The sequence below is a fragment of the Lycorma delicatula genome, chromosome 6 (assembly GCF_047948215.1).
Source record: "Lycorma delicatula isolate Av1 chromosome 6, ASM4794821v1, whole genome shotgun sequence".
NCBI classification, from domain to species: domain Eukaryota; kingdom Metazoa; phylum Arthropoda; class Insecta; order Hemiptera; family Fulgoridae; genus Lycorma; species Lycorma delicatula.
The window spans coordinates 51,760,906-51,779,138 of record NC_134460.1 but is presented as its reverse complement, the minus strand read 5'-3'; the positions used below and the strand labels follow the sequence as shown (position 1 = coordinate 51,779,138).

The window sequence follows — 18,233 nt, the reverse complement described above, 5'->3', positions numbered from 1 at the left end:
GAGAAAACAACACTTACTGGAGCCTCTAGAATTTTAATTCTTTTCATATAGAATAATAATAAGAAAGTTTGGGACAGGTAGTGTAAAAGAGCAACTCAATGTATTCCTTTCTGTCAAAAAACAATGTAATATATATAAAAATTAACTAGTATTAATTCATGTTCATTGTGTAGTGCAACTGATTAAGTAAATAAAATTTAACAGATTGTTTAACCAAGAAGTTGGCACAGCCCAATTCAAAATTTCAAAAATTGTTTCTGACAAATATTTTAAAATTGCAAAACATTTTGTCCTTCTGTTAAACTGTCATATAGAGCTATTTAATGAAATGAAGAAAAATTAAATTATTATGTATTTATTAATTTGTACTTTCAATGTGTCAGTTTTGATATAAAATAAAAGTTTGATCTTTAAATTAAAAAAAAAAAGATTTAACTTACGTTACATGCAATACACATGCTATAACTGCCATTTACTTCATTAAGAAGTTTAATTTGTGAAAATTGTGATTTAAGAAGACCACCGAGCTTTGTTACAGTCAAGGAAACAATTCTGAAAAAAGGATTATAAAAATAAACATTTTTCTCATAATTTTTTTTTGTTCATATTATTTTAATAGATTCGTGATAATGCATTTTCTGTTAATTCAGCACTCTATATTCTGATGTTCATTACTTTTTGATTCTGAGTATTGTGTCCCTGATTTAGGTTTAAATGTAGTCACTTCTTCAATCTGTTTCTGTATAAAGTTTTCATAACTACTAATTCAGAAAACGGTCATTCACTTAAATATGTGGTTGCAATTGTCATTAAATAATTCATCGTTAGATTACATAAATGTTGATATTTTTAGAAACAGTTTTTCTATAATTTAAAAAAAACATTTGAACCAGATTTTATTCAATTTCTCATTGCTCAAATAACTTTCTCTAGGACCCACTACTTTTAACCATAAAACTCAACTTCAGCAGACTTCATGAAATTATTTATTATTATTTTTTTTTTTTTATTACAATGCTTCAGTGAATATATTTTTCTTGAATTTCATAAAATTGTTATATTATTAATCATTTATAAGTTATTGTATAATTTTATTAAATTTTCATCAAAACACATTAACCAAGTGTAATTATAACTAATTAAAAACAACTAAATTACAACTATTAATTAATAGTTTTTAAAAAAATTAGTTTTTATAATTAATCATATTTATAAAAATGCATGTAATTAGAATTTCAAATATTGTGTAGCATCTTTTAAAAATGACAATGAACAATTTTCACGACTTCATAAAATCCTCATGATTGTAAAAAAATGAAATCTTTAGAAAAATATTGTATAATAATCAGAAAGTTTACTGATATAATTAATTAATGATATTTTTTTAAATAGTTATTTTGTATACTAATATTAAATAAAACTCCTTCTCAGTTAAATTTTATTTTAAATTTATTAATGACTTGATTTCAAATTACTCAGAAAATATTCTTCAAAGTCGGTACTGAACCTAAATTAGCAGCATTTCTGAATAGTAATCCATTCACTGCTGTCCATTGGGTGAATACGCACACAAATAATAAAACTCATACAAAGGTATTACCCAAAACATGAAAATTTTATATGCAGCACATAGAAACCAAGATTTCAGCACACTTTAACAGTGCAAAATTTATGTATGAAAAACAAGTTTTTTTTTAACAAAACATAGACTGAGTTCATTATATTCAGTAACATACAAATGAGCCAATCTCTTTTAAGCTGAATTCTATTGATAACAATAATACAAGTATTACCACTAATGACAGATCGCATAATTAGCTCTAAAAGGTTTTCTGGAAGAACAATTTCCATGTAATTTTAAAGTTTTATTATATTTTTTCATCTTTGATAAAGTTTATTTGTCAGTCATCCAGTTTTTATGAGTGATGTGGTTTATCACTTGAATTTCAATAACTTGTTATGAATTTCAGTGTTAATGAAAGTCTTTATTAATCAGATAAGGTTATCTCTCTCTCTCTCTCTGTGTGTGTGTGTGTGTGTGTGTGTTTTCTTTTACATGTGCGCATTTATATGCAAGTTTTGGTGGTATTGAGATCATTTAATCAAATTGTAAAATCTGTGAATAATTAAAAATAATTTATATATTTAAAATAATAGTATAATGTGATAATTTAGCCATTCCTAGAGAGAGACCAACTTAAATTGGTTATTTTGCAATGTTTTCATATCCCTCGCAGAGTATGCTTTTATGCATGATAGTTAAAATGAATAATAGAGCAAGTAGGTTCTGATGTAATTACATGTCGTAAATGATACTTTTTACTAAAAAAAAAAAACACACAGTGAACTTATTTCTATGAAAGAAAACCAAATGCTTCAGTTTCAGTGCCAGTTAATTACCTCTTCTCAATTTCTACTAGGAAACTCATAAAATATTGGCCTCTTTTTGTTTCAGTTACAGCAGTTAGAACTTTGTCTAATAGCTAATTACTCACATAATTTTGAGACACAATGTACCAGATATATAAAAATATGTGTCCAAATGTGGCTCCTATTTCTTCCAAATTGATCATAAAATGATGAGCAAATATTTTTGTTTTACTATTGCGTGTATGTTGAATATTGTAACTTAATGGTTTTAGGTGACCTGGCATGTGATCAAACTGCTCATGAAAATGGCATAGTCATTCCCAAAAATAAACAAGCACTCTATGCCAAGCTTACTAGGGAATGTAAGATTTAAAATGGTTTTCCACTGCCTTTATTATTGAGCCGCATATCAGCCAGCCACTCTCTCTGAAATACAGGTGACATTCAGCCCTATTAACTATACATCACAGCAATATGCTGCATAATGAATAGCATTTGTATAATGAATTATCAGGGAAAGAAACTTATTTTTGTTTATATCTTCAAGGCTTACATACTTATATTGACTGTCCTAGCCTTTCCTTGGCTGTGACTATCAATGTAAAGTAACAAATAATGCAATTCTTTCTGTGGAAATCAATATGATCACTAACTGAAATAGTCGGGAAAGTTTATTTTGTTACAATGATTTGGTGTAAGGTATTATATAAATGAAAATAAATGCCCAAATTTTTTAGAGATATAAAATGAGAAAGTATTGAAAAGGATAGGAGAGGACAGAATTTTAAGAAAATGACAATAAAGTAAACAACTTTATTTCTATATCCTATTTAGAGATTGTCTTCAGCAATAAACAAAGAGGATAATAGTGTAATGAAGTAGTGATAGAAGAAGATGAAGGATGTTTACCAGACACTAGGAACAGAAGAAGCTACAACAAAGTGAAGAAACATACTCAGAATTGAAAAAAGCTCATTCAGCTGAAATCTGTCAAAAGATAGATTTACCAAAGAAAGGAATCAAAATATACAGTGTGAACATCTGTTATGAGTTTCTAAAGAAACTCACATACTTCTCTCTACTTCTAGAGTTGTATGGATATTTGAAATTTATATTTGATAAAATAAAAAAAAATTATCTCCTTTCTCTATTTATTTGTTCTAAGCAGTTTCATTCATACCAAATTAAAGATTTTTTTATTGATATTAATTCTACGTAACATTTGTTCAAATGATTATTATTGTAAATATATCACATTAATTTAGATTATGATCTAAATATTTATTACAATTTAGAAAGTCTTGATCCAATTCCTGGTAACAGTAAGTAATTTTTTACATATTTTCTATCCATTACAGATTCATCATTAAAATACACATAAAGCACATCCAAGAACATTATATTACAAATTAGTGTTGTTATAATTAAGTAAAAATTACCCGCCTTCCAATACAAATTCAGGAGCAATTCTAGGAGCATTACTTTCACCAATAAGAGTTGCCTTTTCATAATTTGTTTCCATCATTCTCCTGCATGAATAAATGTTTTCAATGACTTCTTTATCATTAATGAAGAAACCTCCTCTAAATAGAATGGAATAACATCCAGAAAAGATGTAGTCAAATATCACAGAGACATTCTGAAAACAGTTTTAAAAAAAATAATCAAATAAAATTACAAAACTCTAATCATTTTTCCTTGTACAATATTGTGAGTCTAGGGTTTTTTAAACCTCCATGATCATTGTTAGGTATTGCTTCAGAGGATGATATGAATGATTTGTACATGTAAAAATGCCATGCCTGACCAGGATTCAAACCCAGGACCTCCAGATGAAAGGCCAAGACGCTACCACTTGCACCTCAGAGGCCGGCGTGAGTCTAGGATTAGGAACACATAGGGATTTAAAATCTACTTTAAATAATAGACATAAATTCTTAGGACTTTTAGTTAAGCATTGATTAATCAACCAATATGTTTTTTGTCTTAATTATATTTATTATTATTATTAATTAAAAGCTAAAATGTCTTTTTATTGACATAACTTATAAAACATTTATGTATATATTATGAGAGCAGTTCACCTATTTATGAAAAATAAATTTCAGTGTATATATAGACAACTGCTTCCATAAAAAAAACATGACAGTTTACTATAAAAAATTACATTATTTTTATAAAATATAGTTTTTAGTAATAAAGGTAATAAAATACATACATATATATATATATATATATATACCTTTATAAAAACTAAGATACAGTAAGTAGTAACTGAGACATAAACTATCTAATTCGGTTTATGATAATTACATCAATAAATTGAATATCCATTAACCTATATATTAAGAAGAACAAGATTTGTATAAATAATATTAGGATGGCCCATTGCTAATTAATATAAAACTAAGGAGACATTACTGATAAATAAACAAAATAAAAATTGATCTACTTATAACACAGAATATAATAATATAATATAATTGATCTAGCAATATTATAACACAGAAAGAAATAATTTATTGCATTTATTATTATATTTATTTTTTAAGGAGATGGTCAAATAAGTCTAGATTACCTGCAAACAACATTAAAATTTTCATAATTGTTAAAATCTTGATTGATAATGAAATAGGTATTACAGTAAATATAAAAACAATCTAAATATAACATTTTAGCAGAAATCACGAAAACCTAACTTAGTGAAATCTAAAAATTGTAACCATGTAACAGATTAGGGAATCTATTTTGTTACTGTATTATGTAATATTAAGAGCCTCGTAACATTTTTTCTCTGTCAAAAATAACACCTTAAGAGTCTCCTTAATTGATTAATGCAGATATCTGTTGTAGAACTGTCTTCTAAAGAATTTGTAGCAAATTAGTGGACATCATGAATAATTCTCACATTGATATGGGTTCCAAATCCTGCTGCCATACTCCATTACAATATACACTATTCACTTGTTCAAATAAATAATGTATCATCAATTATGTATTTGTGTAGTGTGGTTGTATGTATGTCTCTTGCAAATGATAATGAAAGAGGAAAACATTCTCCTAAAAAATCCCAGTGATCTGTAAGTTCTATTGACAATATTTTCAGCATATATCCAGGGCTGGCCCCAGGTAGTAGGCAAGGTAGGCAATTGCCTACAGCAAGAAAATTTACGAGCGGCAAAACCACCAGAACTAGAGTGTAAAAAAAATAAATAGCCCACAAAAATATGTTTTGATTACTTGAATCTAGAAAATAATAGTATTTACTATTTATTAGTACAATAATATTATTATTGTACTAGTTTTGTTTACTGTTTTAAAAGTATATTTAAATTATCTCTGAAAATAGTAGGTACCAGTTTTAGTTTGTAAACTAAAACTGTTTGTTTTTATCGTTAGCTTGTTAAAAATGTAAATTCCATTTTTCAATAAAAAATTTTCCGTAAATCTGTATTACTATTATTGTCTTAATTCAATTATTTGTAATTTTTCTGGTTAACATGGTTTTTTTATAACACTATGTTTTTTTGAAAAATTGTAAGTTTTTTGAAGCTTGGGGAGCGACATTTTTTGGGTTTGGCTACAACAGCAAAAAACACTAGGGCTGGCCCTGCATGTATCATGAAATTTGATTGGTTACCATAATAAATTCCTAAGTCTATTGAATATGTGCGTGAGTAAGAGAAATGAAATTCAAAGTATAATTATGGCCCTGAGAATTCCTCTGATAAAGAAGGGTCTGGAAGAATATTGCCCTTATTGATATTAATTTCTAAACCATTAGATATTTACCGATCAGATATCTTGCAATTTCAGTAAGTCATTCAGTTGGAAAACTTCCTTTACACACTCATTTTTAAAATTTTTCATTTCTTTTTGAATTTTGGAAATGCCTGTGCCTAATATCTAAGTATCTAAGTATAGTGTTAAAGAATGGAAAAACACTACCAATCTCTTTCAGTATGTCTTTAAAATATGTATGCAGCTGTTTCTAAAAATCCCCTCAATCTATTTTTATGAACCAAAAATTGATAGATTGGGTTTTAACAATAAATAAATCTCTTTCCCTTAAATTTTCTTAAGATTACATTTAATGATGTTTCTAAACTGAGCGGTTGTGGACTTACTATTCATGTATAAGCCTTTGCAGCTCCTCTGTTCACAATTTGAAAAAAATACTATGTTTAAATTTATTCTTGATGTTAAAATTAAAAATTTTCTCATCAAAAAAAGAGAAAAGTAATTTTTTGTTAAAAAGAAACTGTAATTTAATTTTATATAATAATGGTTGATCAACAGGTTTTGAATTCATCTGTTTTGTTATCGCTTTTTAATTATTGAGCATTATGAATCATGATTATACCACAAAACTGAACTCATTTTTTATTAAATAAAATTTTATTTTAATTGAAAAATGTAATACCTGTTCAATTTGTAAATTCCTAGTAGCTAGTAATAATAATAATAATATGTTTTTTTTTAACCTCCAGGACTATCATTAGGTATTGCTTCAGAGGATGATGCCATGCCGGACCAGGATTCGAATCCGGGACCTTCGAATGAAAGGCTGAGATACTACCACTTGCGCCACGGAGGCCAATCTAATAATGTATCCTAAATTACACTATGTACACCTTTATTATTAATTAGTTCGGATACATGTTTTGAAATTCAACAAGCTTACAACACATTTATTTAACCCTTTTATCATCGGAATTATGATTCAGTTTTGCATTACAGTTAATTTTTTTTAAATTTTTTAAATATTGTCTACAGATTCTCAGTTGGGTTAATCGCAGAGAAGTTGACTGGCCAGTGGAGTACATAAGTGGCATAGTGATATAAGGCCAAATTGTTTTACAAAAACATTTTTTTAAGAGAAGTTTTTACTTTTCTTTGCCTTCAGAATTTTTTCATTCATTTTTTTTTATTTACCATTCACTAGTGCTGAACTAACCTTCAAATGGAAAACAACCTCAATGTATTTTCTGCAGAATCTTTAGTTGATTTTCAAGAACAAGCTGGGTTGGTAATGTTTTTTTTCTTTTGTTGCCCTTCTAACACGTACAACTCTTTGCCTGTGAATGTAAAAGAATGACACATTCATAAAACAAAGAACTTCTTTTTTCTGATCCAGTTTGCATGTGCATTGGTCCATATCAACCTTTTTTTTGTACTTTACTAAAATTAAGTATTGCTTTGTAGCCTGTTGATGAGCTTTACACTTGGCAACAAGCAGTTTGTGTTGAACAGTTTGATACATGTACGTCTTTTCTATTTATACTAATTCTGAATTTAATTTATTTCCATTCAGGAAAAGGTTATGCAAAACATCATGATCTTGAAAAAATTTGATGTGCAGGTTTCAAATATGATGTTCTTGTTTCCTTTTAATACTTTCAACTGTTTCAACTAAGTGAATGGAATTCATGTGAACAACTCACCAGTTAACATAACAAAACTATCAACAATTCAAAACCAAGCCATGAGCTTGATACAAGCCATAAGCTTGTATCTTCTACGTGATCCAAGTTACATAAACAGGTTGATTATAATTATTTTCTTCCTGTTTTTAGTTTAATTTAATTATTTACATTATTTCATTCATATTTTTACTCAAAAATGGGTATTTGATAATTTTTCATTCAGTTCATTTGATTTAATCACTTCAATCTGTGGAATAACTTATGCAGACAGATATACGAAAAGATCCAAAATATCTGCTGTTTAAAAAAACATTGCAGAGATTCCTCTTCTCAGTGCTAAGCATGGATGATCATCAAACACAAGGTTTTTTTATATCTCAGAAATAATACCTCGTAGCATTCAAGGAATAAATCGACCATTATATTTTTGTTGAAAATATAAGGCCCCAACACTCCTTTTTTTGTGATCCCAATCAAACATGAACTCTAGATATATTTAAGTTCTTTCTCCATAATAAATCAAGATGAGCATCTTAGCAATAAACACAATAAATTATGAAACTTGACCATTCAATTTTAAACATCCTTCATTAGACCACACCACTAAGCTAGAGAAATGAAAATCTGCTTCACAATGAATAATAAATTCCTCGCATATTTAACTCTTCTGTCAAAAAATCCTCTTCAGAAAGTGTATGAAGCAATCTTGGATAATACAAAACTTCAATTCCTTTAGAATCTTTCGTAAATTTATCCTCAATGTTTTCATCCTAAAAGAAACCTTACTGGTCGACTTTGAGAGCTTTTTATTATTATTTTTGCAAGAAGTTTATATTCTGAAGGCCACTAAGGTTTAACTGATTGTAAACCATCTTTGTACCTCTTTCATGTTAGTCCATCTTATCGAAATATTAACAGGTTGATAGTACAAAGTTAGAAAATCTTATATGGATAGCAGCAGTACCTGTATTATTTTTCCACCACAGTGAAGCAAAAAACTCATCTATGTATTTAAAAGCAATTATTCTTAAAACAGAAACAAAATTTACTGAACAACTGAATAATAGTTATCAATTAATTACAACCAAATGCAAAACCATAATTTTTCACCAGCTACAGATTTAAATTTGCATACAAGGGAAACTGACTTTTAGCTGTCATGTATATCAAAAGAGATATATAATGAAATCAATTACAATGTAATTGATTAAATTCTTCCTTACATTATAAATTCTTCCTTATATAACAAAAATAGACAATGGGTACCAAGTTCTCAGTCAAAGTAATTATTTACATATGAACTGTAATTAACAATGAATAAACTGACTTAAATGACCAACCAGCAGTCTTAATAATTAAGCTTTAAATTCAGAACATTCAAAAGAAAACAACCAAAATAATAAAAAAATTTCTAATTGGAAAAAAGTAAATAAAATATAAATGTAGATATTTCACAGTTTTTTTTTTTAAACAAATGCAACAATTTTTTTATACTTACACTCTGGCAGTTATTTATTGGATAATTTTGTGAATTATTCTGCCATGTTAAATAGATGTATTTTTTGGAATGTATTTTGAAACCTGTGCTACCATCTTCTGATACATGGTTTTGAAAACAGTTTTCTTCATTATCAGCATTCTCATTTACAAATAAAGTAACATATAAAGCAGAATAATTTGATTTGTGTAGATTGTATGTAAATTTTAATCTTCCATTTTGTTTATCAATAATTTCTGTTGTTAATGGATCTCTGTATTCACTTCTACCGCATATATATAGATGTTCACCTACTGGATAATCTGTAAAATAATATTTTTAGTGTTTAATTACTTATATAAATATATTTAAACATAAGTGAAGGAATAGAGTTTGATTTTTAGTAGGAATAGACATGGGATTTTTAGATTCTAAGTATATTTTACAGTTTCATATAAGCATTTTAATAATAAAACTTAGATATTATTTTTATTATTACAATAATACACTATCTCTTTGATAAATATCTTTCTACTTAATAATAGTTACATACTACTAGTGATGGAGTGATAGTATCTTTACCTTTCATCTGAAAAGTTCTGGGTTTGATTCCTGATAAGGCTTGGCATTTTTTCTCAAACTAAAAAACTCATTTCTTATAATCTAAAAAAAAAATGAATACGGTAATTGTAAGCCAATGTAGGCCTGCAGTTAATGGTGAGAGAATAAAATAAATATAAAAAGAATAGTTTTAAATAAAAATGCTTTAAAACCAGAGTGGTTATATTTCCCATTAGAAAGGATATAGCAGTGTATTGTTTTTTAATTTGGTGGAATTTACCGAGGTCAACTAGTCTATATTTTTTTTTATAGTAACCTATATATTTTTCCTTGATATTATTCCTCACAAAAAACTTATTAATTTTATTTATTCCAACAGTTTTAAAGATAATAAGCAGTGTCTTATAACACTATTAACAGGTAATATTTTAAGATAATAACTCGAAAAATATTCCCTGAAATTTTTTAAAATATCAAATTTCAAATAGATGTTTTATTTGTTTGTTTTATTTTATTTATTTGTTTCTTGTAGAAAAAGAATCAAATAAAATGTTTTTTATTTTAAGAAAAAGGTGATTGTTAAATAATATTAAATTAAATTAAAGATCCCTAATATGTAACTTATATTATTTACACTCATGTTTTGTAGTTTCCATTTTTACTGCTAAATCTTTGGAATAAAATGCCTCAAAATTTTCCTGAATATCTTTAAAACTTCATTCTAACTTTGAAAATGCCCAGCAAATCAAAAATTATATTAAAGTTCACATTTTACTGAAGTTAAGGTTGGTGATTACTAATTGTTGTTGATCGCAATGAATCAGTTCTATTGACGTTAAACTAATATCACGATCTCTCTTCACTCTTATTTAGGTGAAATTTTCACAAAAAATGAACTTTCATCATGGGAGGGTAATGAGATGCAGCTTCTAATATTTATGCACTTCCAATCGTTATTACAACTATACAAAAAATCTGATGTGGACACCACATGACTATCTTTGTACACCTATTAAATTAGATATACACATTTTTAAAAGTTTATAAAATCTTATTTCACTAATAACTTCTGATTGTTTCATATTCTTTTTTTATTGTTATTATTGAATTATTATTTTATTGTAAAAGTTTTTTTACAATCACAGGTTAATAATTATTAATAAATCAATATATTTAAATTAAAAAAAGAAAAGTTAAAAAGAAGAAGGAAACAAAGTAAAATTCAAACTCATGTGCCTTCCTCTTGCAAGATCAAAATATTTCATTAATTAAAATTTTATTTGGCTATAACTCTGGAACCAATGAAAATAAGTACCACTTATGACATCGTTGAAAAGTTCTCAGTGATGGCTTATTACTGCAGTTAGAAAAAAATCCAAAATCCAAATTTCTTTAATTTTGAGCTTTTTTGGACACTTTTGGTTCAGTCAATTACAATCAAAAGGGGAGGTGCACAACTAGATGTTACAGCAGTTCTAAATCCAGAATTTCAACATTCTACGGCAACTTGTTTTTGAGATATGTGAGATACATACATACATATATACAGACGTCATACTGAAACTAGTGAAAATGGATTCAGAGATGGTCAAAATGAATATTTCCATTGAAATCTGAAAACCAACATTTTTCATGGTTACAATACTTCCTTTACTTCGTATAAGGAAATAAAAACCAATATGACTGTAGGCCAAATAAATTGACAAAATTCTACCTTTCAATCTTTGATGACATGTCGGTAACTTATTTACATATTTTTAACTACTTCATTTATTTCAGTAGGCTATAATGTATGTTTTTTGAGTTTCTGTATCAGTGTATACATTTAAAATTTATTACTCTATTTACTTTGTTAATTTTAATATAAAGAGTTACTGATAATTTTAAAAATGATAAAAAAAAATATAATTTACCTACATTTTAATATGTAAATAGAGATAATATAATGTCATTTTTTAGCGTAATTTCATTTTTTAAATGACATATCAGACAAATGATCTCCCTTTTTTCTATTTACTGTAGTTTGTCCTGCAGATTTTGCATTGCTGCTTGCACCATGTTGTCTGAGATTGCTCCAATCTCTTCTTGTAGTCTTTGAGTTTATTAATTTTATTAGGTCTACCAATGAACACTGTATACTGTAGACTGTATTCCCAGAGAAATATTTGCGTACTTACAGGGCTGAAGAAAATGTCAGCCATGCAACACCACATCCTTTGAAAATCACATAGCCTGAAAACATCTTCCAAACCACCGCTATGGTTGCTTTGGTAGTACGGGATCTTGGTCCATCCTGCTGGAACTACACTGGATTCATTAGATCCCGTGACCAAGGAGTTCAGGAGCAAGGATTGTAACATTGTTGTGTACCAGTAAGCATGCTGTTTGACTGTTACAAGATGTCCTTCTTCTTCAAAAAAATAAGGGCGTATGATTACAAAATTTACTAGAACACACCAGATAGTTAAATGTGAAGATGAAACAAATAAAGCTGCTTAGAAATTATATCAGACCAGTAACAAAGATTTTATTTGTTCACTGCATTTGATAAATGAAAATTTGCATCATCACTCATCAGCAGGACCATTTCATCAGTAAACAAGTTAATAAAATTTCAATAAAATGTTAATCGCTTTGATTTGTCATGCTTATTTAGATCTTTCGCCACCATCATTTTATAGGGATGAAATTTCAAATCGTTGGATAGAATCTTCTGACACTGTTGTGTTTTCTGGTTGAGCGTTGAGAGCATATCATTGCCTGTCTGATTCTGTCAATGTTTGGAGAAGTTTTCATGAAGTGCACTTGTGTTTCATTACAGAAGCAGTAATTCGGAAATTTTTTATCCACAACTTTATTGTATTGCGGCTAGGTGCGACAGTATCACTTGAAATATTGAAATGCCAGTGGAACAATCACTGCATTACAACTGAATCACATTTTAAAATACATTTCCATTAGGAACCCATGGTGGACAACAATCTACTGCTTCACTGAAATAGCATCTGGTATGCTAGGTCACATCCATTTCCATTTCCATCAGGTTACCGACCTGTTTTCCTTTAAAAATCATCAGGTGTCCAAAAGTCATCCTGTATTTGTTTTCTAATGTGAAGTAATGTTTATTTTATAAATTAGAATGAAAAATAAGTACAACTGGTTAATAAATTAACGCTAATAATTTTAACTAACACACTTCTGAAGTCAAATAATGCAATTATAATAATTTAACTGCATGTAATGGCCAAATATGTTACATATGATGTGATTGGTTAGCATAGGGTACAATAATAATATGAAACAGCTTGACCGCACATAATTCATTAGTTCCCGATCACAACTGTAGTTAATATAAAATTTTACATTGCTCTTTTCCCTCTTGAATAAAATTTCTCCAAGAAATAGTTATTCTAAAATATATATAAAATTTATTTATAAATATAAATATGTATATTAGTACCTAATAAATAATTAAGTATCCTTTTAATCAATCTCAACATGCATTATGGTCATATAGAGGTACATATATTAGTGATCTATAAATAGACAAAAGCATGTACTTCAATGAAAAAAAAAGAAAAACCAGGAACATATATAACAGCTAGAATTGTGTAAAAAAAATTGCTTTCAAATTCAAAGAATTTATCTTCTGTTAAAATTTAATACTGAATTATCAGTAACATAGTCAAATCACTTATAAGAGTTTTTGGTTTCAGACACAATTTAAGTGGAAACCTTGTTTATCAAATCATGTTAACAAATTGGGCGTATTTTAAAAGATTTATATCATTTATAGCATAAAGTAAAAAAAATAAGTCATATTAATGTGGGGTGTGGGTATATTTTATTTTTCAGTTTGGCTAGTAAAACGTTTTTCAAACTTATGCTCTTTGTGTAAGATAGAATGACTATATCTCTTTGGATATGTAATCAAGAAAAATGAACATTACCTTTTAGTATATATAACTATAATGTTTTATATTTATAACTTACCTTTAGTATATAGTAAGTATAATATAACTTAAAGAATTCAAAACAAAGAAGTCCCGTGGATTCTTATTTACTATACTTCAAATTACACCTAAAGTTGAAATGTTTGTAGATTCCTTTATCTACCTTAAATTTTGAAAGAAGATTTCAGAAAAATCTTTCATGAGCTGACTAACAGGAAACAAAGTGGAGATGTGGAATCACGAGGGGATAACATTAATTGTAATTATTGTTTTTGCTATTGTTTATTAGCAAAATTATTATTTTATCTGTATTATAAATTGCATTGTACATGAGTGATAACTTATTTAGAAACCGATGATTTAAAAAATGCAGTAAATGATTTTGCACTTCAACTTACCAGTATTTGGACAAACAAAAACTTCCTGAAATAAGAAAAAATAAATTAGTTCTATAAAATATAAGAAAAAAATTTACACATTAAAAAACCAGCCTAGGCTGAAAGCAAAATTTAGTAATTTTAGATAACATGCATGTTTGCTACATTATAAAATTTATAGTTAAATTTCATAAAACCAATAAAAGTAATTTTTATAAAATCGTAATGTACTTTTGGCATACCATCACCTATAAGGAATGTTTTCAGATTGAAAAAAAAGAACTATTTTTATATATATTTTAATAACCAGAGATCCAATGGTTTGAAAAAATAGGATGTGGACTGCATTAAAAAAATTAAATTAACATGTTCAGAGTTATGAAAAAATAAAAAAAGTTTGAAAGATGAAATCAAAAGGAAGACGATCCAGAAAATCCTACATACATGATGTAACAAACAATATTAATTCACAGTAACTTTCAAACTCATTTTCCTGAAATGTAAGTTTTGCAGCTTTAGGTACAATTTTCTCACCTGCTACAAAAGACAGAAACATAAATCTAGCCTCCTACATTCATTCTGATAACTTCGAAAAACTGGAGTGTTTGCAATTAAATAATATATAGAAAAAAAAATCGGTGAAATTTTTCAGTTAAAAATGAATGTTGAAAAATAAAATTGTCATAATTTGGCTTTTTATATAAAAACAAAATTTTGTTAGTTCAACACAGAGACCGTAGGCAGATCTTTGAAAAAAAAACCATTTCATTTCTATATTTTGTAACTATTGGTAAAAACGAATCGATGTTAAAATTATGTAAGATAGAATGTTACACTCCACTTAATAAAATAAAAAGGAAAATTATTTTGAATTTATCATTGCATTTTCCATGGACTCCCCATTACTTAGCTTCACATTTAAAATATTTTCACAAAACATAGTTCATTAAATAATTAACATAATTAGTTCATTTAATAATTCATAATTTTAATCGTTAAAAAAACTTTAACAAATGTATTAAAAACTTATTAATACACTAGATAAGTATGTTTTCTAATTTCTTAATGAAAATAAAAAAAAAAATAGAGACATTTAAAATAATAACAAAATTTACAAATAAAAAGGAAAAAATGGTAAAATTTTTTTTTGATTAATCATAAAATAAATAACAAATTGGAATTCAAAATTCTTATAAAATAAAAGATAGGAATGCAGTTTTTAAATAAATTTAAAAATACAACTTTTCAGAATAAAAAATGATAATTTCACAAATAGAATTAGGAAACAATTATTGTATAAAAATTGGAAAAAATATATTTTCAAATTAGCGGCAATTTTAAAATGGAAAAACAAAAAAACAGAAAATTACGAAAGCATTGCTCTTTAAATTACATATATTGTTTTTAAGAATATAGAAAAAAGTAAAAAAGTTTGGAAAATATAGAATACAGATTGCACACAAAAATAACTAAAACAATTATTAATGAAATAAAAAAGTATTATAAATATAATATTAAAAACAGCTTACCAATATATTACTTGATATCCTCAAACGTTTTCGGCTATTCTGCCATCTTCAGCAGGAATTTATAGTAATTAAGAATTAAAATATAAAAAATATAAAATTCACAAGATAAAATTAGAGACAATTGATCATCATAAGATAAAAATTGTGTAGATGTTAAAGTCATAAGTTAAATTAAAATAATTATTTCCGTTTTGTGTCACAATTGTTAACTAATTTTCTTATACTGTTATTTATCTATCTTATAACAATTGTGACACTTACAAAATAGTCGTAATTATTTTAATTTAACTTATGACATTTACAAGAATTTTAACATTTACAAAAATTTTTATGTTTTGACGATCAGTTGTTATGCCTAATTTTATCTTGTGAATTTTATATATTTTAATTCTAAATTATTATAAATTCCTCCTGAAGATGGCAGAATAGCCGAAAACGTTTGAGGAAATCAAATAATATACTGGTAAGCTGTTTTTAATATTATATTTATAATAATTATATTTTAACAACGGCGCCATGTTTGAAAAACTTAAATAAAAAGTTATCAATCATAATGGTTACTAGAAATAATAATTATGCTTATAAAATAAATTTCTCATATCATGGTTTATTAAAAAAAAAAAGATTACATCAAATTTCCTTTGCATACAAGTTACAAATAACATAAAGGTGTTTTTTTAAAAGGTACACGAGTGTATAGTATGTTTGGAAAGTCATTCTGCACGTGACCTTTAGATTGATAAACATTTATGATTTTATGTTTATTACAAGTTTTACATTTTTATAAGAGCTTTGTGAAAGACAGTGGAAATAGATTCTTATAGATGGGCGACACTTATAATAACTTCTTTTTTGTTAAATTCACCAATTTCAAAAATATTACAATTTTAGAGATCCTAGATGATAAGAACTTTTTTTACACACTGATTATGATTATCCCAAAAAGTTGAAAATTAGATTTATTTATGAATATACGTGTGAGCGTACATGTATGCGTCAATGAATTATAAAATTTGAAAAGAATTAAGTGTTTGTTTCAAATAAATGATCGATTAATAATATTCTTATTTTATTATTTGTTGCGAAGGTCATTCAATAATTGAAGAGACAAATGGTAAAAGTGAAATAACTACATTACGGAATAAATTGAAATCGTGTGACTTTCAAGTCGGAAATCTGACATAGAAAATATCAACTGTTTCAAAAGAATTGCCATTATTATAACATCTTTTGTTTATTTAAAAATGTCGGCTCCGCTTGAAACATATACCGCAGAATAACAGTTTGCTGTGTTAAGATTTTTATTTTCTGAAGGCGTAAAGTCGGTTGAAATTCACTAAAACAATATGTAAAAATTTTCATTAATAGTGAAAAGTTTTATAAGTGGATCGAACAGTACAAGTGTTACCGATTTTCATCGTAGCGGAAGACCAGGGGAAATTTCGATTGACGCTTTCGAATATCGCATTAATTGTCTTACCTGCGGAGGCGTGCCTATGGCAAGCCTCTGCAGCTAGGCCCTCCGGGCGGGTTGCCCTGGCGGGCATCGTCTCGGAATGGAATTATTAGGCGTCCAAAATTGATTACCTCTTGTGTAAAAATTCTTTTTTTGATGATGAAAATTGATATAACGAAAGTTAAATTAGAAATTTTACTCTAGAAATTGATATTAACAAATCGGGATTCTCCGCTAGTGATCTGTACATTCCGGTACCTACATTCTGGTTATAGTTGATTATTTTATGAATAAAAGCAATCACGTTAAAAAATAAAAAATGTAAAAAGTTTTTTAAACACCACTCTTAAATTAAACGCACTAAAAGGTAAAAAATAACTTTAGGACGGTATCTCAGAATGGATTTGACAACAAGGTTTGTTTGATGGTGATATGTAAGATTATGTGAAAATCATAGCTTCAAATTAAACATTTTTTGTTTTTGCCAATCTTTTCTTATGCGTTACTGCACCCCACTCTTTAGGCCATTCATCACGCACAAGAAAAAACTGGCAAAAATATCAAATTTTTAATTTTAAGCTATGACTTTCACATAATATTACATATCACCATCAAAGCTTGTTGTCAAATCCATTCTGATATCATCCTAAAATTATTTTTTACATTTTAGTGCGTTTAATTTAAGAGTGGTGTTTTAAATATTTTTTTAATATATTTTTTATTTTCTACTTTTTAGTCTTCATAAGTTTATACTTTACAGCTGCGCTAGCGCACAGGTTTGAACGTATCTAGCGAAAGATAGGATTTGTACGTATTACGGTGGGTGAGTACAATCAAAACATAGGGCTAAACGATTTAATTTCCGGGTAACCAAGATCCGGTAGATCAAGAGTGTACCCAATGCGTTAAACAGTCAGCGCTCGACGTGTTGATACTTACGCGTTTGAATCTTGAAGGTCGGATGAGCGGTCCGATCTTCATTTACGGATATATTTATTTACGGAGATAATTACGGTGGCACTCCATAGCACCCGCTCCCCAATTTCCGAACGTCGCCCCGGGGGTAGTTGAAAATATTATCATC

At 27.4% G+C, this 18,233-nt stretch overlaps 1 protein-coding gene across 3 annotated transcripts in view; it reads right to left on the bottom strand.

Annotated features, from left to right (window-relative positions):
- The window catches only part of LOC142327060 (uncharacterized), a 90,118-nt gene that overhangs the window by 16,436 nt on the left and 55,449 nt on the right, over positions 1-18,233 (bottom strand). For all 3 annotated transcript variants that reach the window (XM_075369854.1, XM_075369856.1, XM_075369855.1), the window contains exons 3-6: positions 14,186-14,210; positions 9,295-9,596; positions 3,810-4,009; positions 441-552 (exon numbers count right to left, since the gene is read on the bottom strand). In XM_075369854.1, coding sequence (XP_075225969.1) covers positions 441-552; positions 3,810-4,009; positions 9,295-9,596; positions 14,186-14,210 — 639 coding nt within the window. The remainder of the gene's footprint in view (positions 1-440; positions 553-3,809; positions 4,010-9,294; positions 9,597-14,185; positions 14,211-18,233) is intronic.